Raw genomic sequence first — 8546 nt, 5'->3', positions numbered from 1 at the left:
CAAACACATTAATCACTCATCGTTAAATAACTATCATACACTTCTAGTCTTCTACTATGCTTCATTAAAAACACCAAAAAGTAGGCATAAATCAACGGTTTAAACATCGAAATCAAAATTGAACTACACAGTATCGGTCTACAACACATAAGGTGATAAGGATAAAGATTTCTAACATAAACCTGAAAAACAAAAACTTTACGGTCACAAATGTAAACCTAATGATACACATTCCGAAGAAATAACTCATCAAAACACAAGAAACAAATTAAAACAAAACATAAACATAAACTAATTGATCAAATTTGACGATCGCGGACTTGAGTTTAAAAAAAATACATACTTCATAACTTTACTATAAAAAAGTAAGCATAATAATATCACAAATCACCGTTTTAAAAATCCAAATCAAAATTGAACATAAACCTAGAAAACAAAAACTTTACGATCACGAACGTAAACCTAACGATACACATTCCAAAGCAAATAACTCATCAAAACACAATAAACAGATTAAAACAAAACATAAACATCAACTAATTGATCACATTGATGATCGCAAGTAAGCATAAAATCATAAATCACCAGTTTAAACATCCAAATCAAAATTGAACATAAACCTGGAAAACAAAAACTTTACAATCACGAACCTAAACCTAACGATACACATTCAGAAGCAAATAACTCATCAAAACACCGTAAACAGATTAAAACAAAACACAAACATCAACTAACTGATCACATCGACAATCGAAAACTTGATTAGAAAAATACATACTTCATAACTCGTCCCGTCCCGCGGTTCTCATTATCAAACCTTCTAGCCAAAACACAAATCTTCATCAAACATTCTTTATAACCAGCACAAATTCATGATCAATTGATCATACATTTACAATTTACACTTAAAACACAAAATCAATACCAAAACCTAATTTTTCATAATAAAGATTCAATCTTTACGTTTAAATACTATTATATAATCCTCAATTAGCACAAATAAATTCATCACTTTACAATCAAACACCTTACGTGCACTAATTAAACCCTAAAACCTAATTACTTCAAAACAATCCGTACAAACACAATAAAACATCCAAAACCCACAATCAAAACCCAGTAAACACATCAAAACCAAACCCACAAACATCAACTGAATCACCACGTTAAAAATCGAAAATTTAACAAAATAAACAAATTGAGTGAAATTAAAGCTTACCCGTTTCAATTCGGGTACGGATCGTTAACCTTGAACGATCAATTGATGAAATTGGCAGAGAAATTGAGAGAATTTAGGGTTTTCTGGAGCATATTAGGGGTTTGTGAAGAAGAAGAATTGGGGAGTATTTGAGAGTATATATTATATAAACGTAAACGGGTCGGGTCGGTGGGTCGGTGGATGTTTTAAAATAATTACACGTCTCTCTTCGCGGTCATGATTTGCAAAATATGTGTTATTCAATTTAATGGTAATATAATATAATATTTGTTTTGGTTATATTATTTCTTTATATAACATAAATATTTTTGTTAAGATAAAGTAATTAGGTGTGATTCCAATTTGGAGCTTATTTAGGTGGTTGTAGCATTATTGTGAGGCTATATCACTGTTAACGGGATAAGTACATTATCGATCTGGTATTGAATGAGATGACACGTATCAACAATCTACCGACAAGGAGGACGATATAGTCATTTCCTTGGATACGGTGTATCATTGGTATATTGTCCTAAGCATCCGTGGTATAAATCGTATAATCAAAGTTGTCTTGCTAAATTAGGACATTTAATGACTCTAAAAGTAACTATCTATCGTTGTAAATATGACAAAGCAATAATATTTAGGGTATCGGAATCCTCTTAATAATTTTTTTTAGCGAAAAATCCTCTTATTAATGACACATTATCAACACCGGTAGGCGGTAACTATTGCCAGATTTAAATAAATACATTTTAAAATACTGATTAATGACCTTAAACACTTTTTGGCTACATCTATCAACTTTGAAACTAGTTCTAAACTATTGGGAAGCTTTTGATATAGTTCTAAACTTAGTTCAAGTATTCTAAATTGTATACAAAGTCTTTAGAACTTGCAATGAATTCTTTTAAAGTGTTTGAACTAGCTCTAATGTTCTAATATTATGTTTTGAAGTACCTAAAGTAATTTTGAAGTTCTAAAATTGAGTTTGAAAGTGTTAGACCTACTTCTGATAGGTTTATGATGAGTTCTTAAACTAACTCTAAATTAATCCAAGAGTTCTAACAACGGTGGATCCTATGCATATTATATGTGCATCTTATTAATTTTGTTTAATAACTTATTACCGAGACCAATAATTTTTATAAGATTATAGAATAAAATAAAAGATAAATTTCTTAAATTTTATTTAAATAATATTTCAGGATAAATTTGTTTAATAACTTATTACCGAGACCAATAATTTAAAAATATAGGATACAACGAAGTGAACGAACGAATGAACAATCGAAAATATAAATTTTACTCTAATAAACATATGAAGTAAAGATCCTTGCCTCACTCCTATCATGTTCAAATTATGTTCTAATTACAAATTTAACTTTGATGCCATTCGATAAGATTATGATTAGCTGTACTCATTTTCGTATATTTCAATATTGGTTATATTGTTATGATAATATCAATTGCTATGATGATTCAAATAATTTGCATTATGTTATCCCAAGCACTCACTTCTTGTGGAGTGTCCCACAAGTATGTTCTTGCAGCGTCAACAACATGTGTTCCTTCTGTGATGGAAAGATTAGTTTACGGCGTCTCTAAAGTACAAGTGTGGTACATATGGCTACTAGGATGTTTATGAATAGATCATATGATCTCTGGTTATAAGAAAATGGATGTTGAGTATGCCAGCCCAACCGTTTCAAGTAATTGATATGCAAGAGTAGCTACCTATGTGTCGTTAAGTACTATTAGTTCAATAATGCTTATGGGTATGTCCATATGACACAATATAGTTCATTAAATGACATTATGTTGCGTGATAACAATTACCTAATAACATATCTTGAGATCGTTTCTAATGATAATTGTGATTAATTGAGACTATTATTCCGTACTGGACATTCAACTCACTTCGTAAAAGTTTTGTATACAAAGATTCACATATTACTTTGGGCAGGGTAAAGATAGAGGAATAAACTCTAAGAGTAATCTGAAGCTGTTTGTTAGATTGTATTTCATGAAAATTACGTATTTGTATCTCGAGTTTGAATTACCCTTTAACCGTACTTCCGACTTTTATATTAATGGAACTATGTCTTTCATTTTTGAACTATTGTTATAGTGACACATCATTCCATTCGGGCCGGGGGGGGGGGGGTGTTAACAATAGTTAACGTTAATACACAAACTCGTTACAATTTGAGACCTCCAAACCCAAACTTGTTATCTTTTGCTTAGTATCCAAACATGTTACTTTAGTCAAACTATATGAACCATTTATGTAATTAACTCTAAAATTCAAATATTCAATTCGACTTAAATAAAATAATGGAAACTTTTTTTGAGTTGAACAACTCAAAATTAGTTTAAGAGTACTAAATTTATACGTTAAGAAGTTTAGCACCAATATTGCCATAGATGAGTTGGCAAGCAATTTTAACTTTGAATTGAAGTTAGTCTACAACTTGCAAAATATTATAAGCACTTAAAATGTAAGTTGGATGTATAAATTCGATTAAATTGTGTGTTTTGGATGTATATGTGTTACATGTAAGTTGTATGTTAAACATGCAAATTAAATGGTGTGTTGTGTGTTATATGTTGAAGTCCATAATTAAACATGTTTTAAAGTCTTCTTCAAGATTAATGAATTTCTATATTATCTCATAAGAATAAAGATTAACATACAGAAACTAAAATGAAAGAATATCTACTGGCATTGTTACAGCCAGATATATAAAACCAAAGTTAAACATCAAACTCTCATTATGTCATTAACCCAATTTCACCCACAAAACACAAATTCAAACTTACAAATTGCAAAGCAAATAACCCATTTTGATGTATGCATAGAACCCTTTAGAAGCTATTCACAAATCTTCCAAAATCCAAAAAATCTTCATTTACTTCTTCTACCATGGGAAGCAGCAGGATTGCTAAACAATAAAACAATATAATGTGTTACAACTTACAAATAGTAGTTATGTATCTTGTATTTAAATAGCTGTATATTTTTACTTGAAATTATTTATAACGTGGTCGATTTTTTATAAAAAAAATCGGTAAGATGACATGTTCGATAACTGATCTAGTTATAATAAGACGTGTTACAAAAAACAAAAGAACCCTGATAGTTAATTAAAAGTACAAAGTTTAAGTAAAGATGATACCTTCTTATTGGTTTTTTGGTTTCTAGGAATATTGTAGTTTGGTCTTGCTTCTGGACCGGTTTGCATTGGTGAACCGGTTACACGTTCCTCGCGAACCTTGTTGAAGATATGCGTATAGTTGTCGCCTGATGACGGGTTGTTTTCATCCCACTCCCCGAATCTAGGAACAGCGGCTCCTCTATCGGGCTGAGGGTAAAAACATAATTCAAGAAAAAAAAATTATTAGATTAAAAATAACGAAAAGAGTAAGATTTTTGTAGTAATAATATAATTATTGTAATCATATTTGTCACAATAGATACTCTTAAGAAAGAGTAAACTGCGGTTTTCGTCTCTGTGGTTTGTCTAAATATGCGGTTTTAGTCCAATAGTTTCGAATTTGCGATTTTCATATTTGTCACAAGGGAAATGAAACCACAGGGACGAAAATCGCAAATTTGTAACTATTACTAAAACCGCAGATTTGGACAAACCATAGGGACGAAAACCGCAATTTACTCTTTAAGAAAAGAGCAAATATTATAAAAACCAAGATAGTTTCTGTTTTTTTCTTACGTGTTAAGTTCGAACAAAATTGTGATATTTTTTAAAAATAATTTGGAACTGGTACATCCGAAGGGAATAAGTTTTGTCTAACAAACAAACTACATTTTGACTTTTGACTTTTGAAGTCAAACGCACCGGATTTCAACTTCAAAACGGTATGAATTTGTTAAACTAAATAAGAAACTGATAGTTGCATCTAACTCTATAACCAATACTCCACACTGCAAAACTGTTTTTGTTAACTTGACACAAAATAAATGTAATGTTTTGGACCTATAAAAACCACAGGATTGACTCAAAAAGTCAAAGTATATAACAACAAATAACTTACAGTATCATCGCCTTTCGGCTTCATTCTTGACCGGCCCGGTGTACCATGACTACTATCATAAGAATTCTTTCCTTCCCATGCAGGGGACCCGGTTACCTTACCCTGATAATGTGGATGCATCGGTGACCGGTCAAAGCTATTTTCAGACCCGACGCTATGCTTCGCAGACCGACCCACACCCGGCCCTTGGCCGCCACGTTGATGGGCCGAGCCACCAGAAGTTCTCCTTCCCGGGTTAACATTCTGTGCCGGGGACTCATAGTCTTCGTGGCTAACCCGAGGGTCAGGAGTGGGTCGAACTGCCCGCCTGTGGACGGGCTCCTCAGGTTCAGCATATGGTTTGGCTCGAGGTGCGGGTGGTGGAGGGTTTCCATTATTAGCAAACAGTTCGGGGTATTCTTGTGGGTCGTTTGGGTTGATCATTTTGTCGCCCTTTTTACCCTTTCGGGCCTTGTCGAAATAAATCGTGTAGGGGACATCGTCTTCTCCCCAGTTGCCGAATTTCGGTACTGTTGGACGCTTCTACAAATAATATAAAAATGTTTAAAGTGACATATTAATCACATACTACTATACAGGTCGTAAGAGGTGTTATACTGACACATCATACGGACAATAATATTATACACACACCGCTAACATACTAACTAGACACTAGTGACACATCAAGCTAGCAGTATAGGGTTATACGGGTCGTATGATGTGTTATACTGATACATGGACAATAATATTGTAGCACCCAAAGTAAACAATGTAGAAGTTCAATCATAGAACATTAGAACATATCTCATAACTACTATTGTCAACTAAAGTCAACTCCATCAATAATATCTTCAACAAATCAACAACACTAAAGCAATTCAAATATTCAATCATCAAGATTCAATACAAGAAAAAAAAACATGGATCTAATTATCATTTCAAAGTAATTATCAATCATACCAAGATCCATCTAAGAACATATTCACTTAATAATATTAATATCTCAAAAACAAAAGTCAACTCTTGACTTCTAATACCAAAATTGGATATTTTCCAAGATCAAAAACCATTGTCACCTAATTCAAGATTATCATCATAAGATTTGTGAACAAAAAACACAATTTAAACATATTTAGTACAAACTTATGTTAACTAGTTGACTTTTTGCAATAGCTTGAAAGATAACAATTGCATAAAACATTAAAACTTCCAAGTTTTTCATTTCAAATTATTACAAAAAAAAATGACAGGTAAACTGGCAACAAGCTGCGCTACAACAGCTTTTGGATATCAAAACTGATCCTACGAAAAACAAAGCTTTGGGACTCAGGGGTCGAAAACTTACCGCCATGTATAACTAGAAGGAAGTGATCCAGATATTGCAGAGTATGATAATTCTTTAGGAACTTGAGATCTTAATATAATATTTGAAATATGAATATTAAGTTTTTTGATATTGGGAGAATGAAAAAGACAAGAGAGAAGGAGAGATTAATATGGCGGAAATAAGAAGAAAGAGTCTTGAATGAAGAATGGGTTATCAAACCGTTGACTGGCGCCACCGGTCATATTTGACCAAGTTTTATGGATCGTATATTATCATACAACAACTGCCGACTTTTTCAAATTATTTTGTCTGGCTTGTAAAAAACAGTTAGGACAAGAGAAGTGGTGGCACAATGGTTATTGTGTTCATTTTGTTTATTTAAACAAACGGACATGAACACATGTTTCATTCGTTTGTTTATGTCCGTGAACGTTCGTTTATTTATGTTAATTTATGTCCGTTTATTTATGTTCGTTTGTGTTCATTTACATTTTAATAGCAAATAATTAAACATTATCTTGGAGAGTTATCTTACTTAATGGTTTTATATTTATTCATTTCTGTTCATTAGAGCTTGTTAATATATGTCCGTTCATGTTTGTTTGTGTTCATTTACATTTGTTCATGTATGCTCATTTTATGTTTATTTATCTTTTTTTATTTATGTTCGTGAGCTGTTCGTTTAGACTTAAACAAACGAACTTAAACGAACACGAACATGTTCATTTTTAAAATAAAAGAATACGAGTACAAAATACATGTTCGATTAAGTGTTCGTGTTCGTTTAAAGTTAAATAAACAAACACGAACATGCCTACTTAGGCTAGCCCACTTGTTCGACACACTTGCCTTGGTTCAGACGTGAGGGCAATGAAGTAGAATTATTAATGTAATAAATTATACTAGGAGTAACATTTACGGTTTAAAAAATAAAAACTATATTCAGTTTAAAAAACTATATCATAAAAAAGGGGTCTCATATTGTTTGGAACAACAAGAGACTTGACAAATTTAGGAAGAATCACTACACATACATGTGTGTTTTTACCTAAAGTACAAACTCTCAATCTTGTCTCATAAATGATGATTACTATTTTATTCTTGTCTAATCTAGTCATTAAAATATGGTTTCATGTCCCATTTGGCCACAAGTACCACACCACCCACCATCAACCTAACGCATTTTAAACATTCTTCAACACACAACCACCACTTAATTGCCTCATACCACCATGTACCAACAAACTCACACCACCACCATTAATAAAAAAACAAATTGCAAATTCATAAATCATATCTACATATATTTTCTCAAAAGCAAATAGAAATATAAGAAACCAAACATCACAAAATGAATAATATGAACATGTATGTAGATAAAATAATGTAAGCAAAGATCGAATATCACACACATATGATGTCGTGACCGGTTCTAAGAATACACACATAATGAAATGGATCCGCAAAAATCAAACACGCAAACTTTTTTTACCCAAAGTTATATCAGTTCGTTATTGTGACAACACTTATATCTATAATAGCCGATACCAAATGACACAATCGGGACTTGAAGCCATGCAAACTTTAATATTTTTTTTTTGAGAAAACGAAAGTACTTTAGATATTTTGATTTTAACATATTATTAATATTTTTTTTTGTTTTTTTATATTGTTGACAGACGTCTACATGAAGTTAAATAAGGAGAGCTACCAACTACCTCCAACCGCTTTTTTGTCATCACCAGCTGTGCATTAATTAATTAGTAATTACAAACTTCAAAATTCTATCAAGTTGTGGACTAATTTGTATATATTGCTAATCAGATAAAATATAAAAATGGATTAAAAATGGAATGTTATATCACAATAAAGTGATTAAACATAGATTAATAATTTACTTTTTAACAAACCAACAAATAAATCATAACTACCTGGGCTAACCTGATAATAAAAGGCAACCCCATATGTTTACGATTGCGGACA

At 31.7% G+C, this 8546-nt stretch overlaps 1 protein-coding gene across 1 annotated transcript; it reads right to left on the bottom strand.

Moving 5' to 3' along the window:
- Positions 1 to 3892: 3892 nt before the first annotated feature.
- On the bottom strand, positions 3893 to 6710 carry LOC143567379 (RPM1-interacting protein 4-like). The gene is made up of 4 exons (XM_077053817.1): positions 6582 to 6710; positions 5255 to 5776; positions 4378 to 4563; positions 3893 to 4143 (listed from the first exon to the last, which is right to left on the bottom strand). The coding sequence occupies exons 1-4, from the start codon at positions 6585 to 6587 to the stop codon at positions 4120 to 4122; spliced, it is 738 nt and encodes a 245-aa protein (XP_076909932.1). The 5' UTR covers positions 6588 to 6710; the 3' UTR covers positions 3893 to 4119.
- Positions 6711 to 8546: the final 1836 nt, after the last annotated feature.

This window comes from Bidens hawaiensis, unplaced genomic scaffold, assembly GCF_021521415.1.
Source record: "Bidens hawaiensis isolate Kalapana, Puna unplaced genomic scaffold, B.hawaiensis_p1.1 tig00023395_1, whole genome shotgun sequence".
Taxonomy (NCBI): Eukaryota; Viridiplantae; Streptophyta; class Magnoliopsida; order Asterales; family Asteraceae; genus Bidens; species Bidens hawaiensis.
This window is presented reverse-complemented; position numbering and strand designations above follow the sequence as displayed.

What these genes read in the sequence shown, in the direction of transcription:
- LOC143567379 (XM_077053817.1), bottom strand. An exon ending in AGCCGAAAGGCGATGATACT is followed by an intron (nt 4,564 to 5,254) that starts GTAAGTTATTTG and finishes TTTTACCCTCAG; the next exon opens with CCCGATAGAGGAGCCGCTGT. An exon ending in ACCAAAAAACCAATAAGAAG is followed by an intron (nt 4,144 to 4,377) that starts GTATCATCTTTA and finishes TTTATTGTTTAG; the next exon opens with CAATCCTGCTGCTTCCCATG.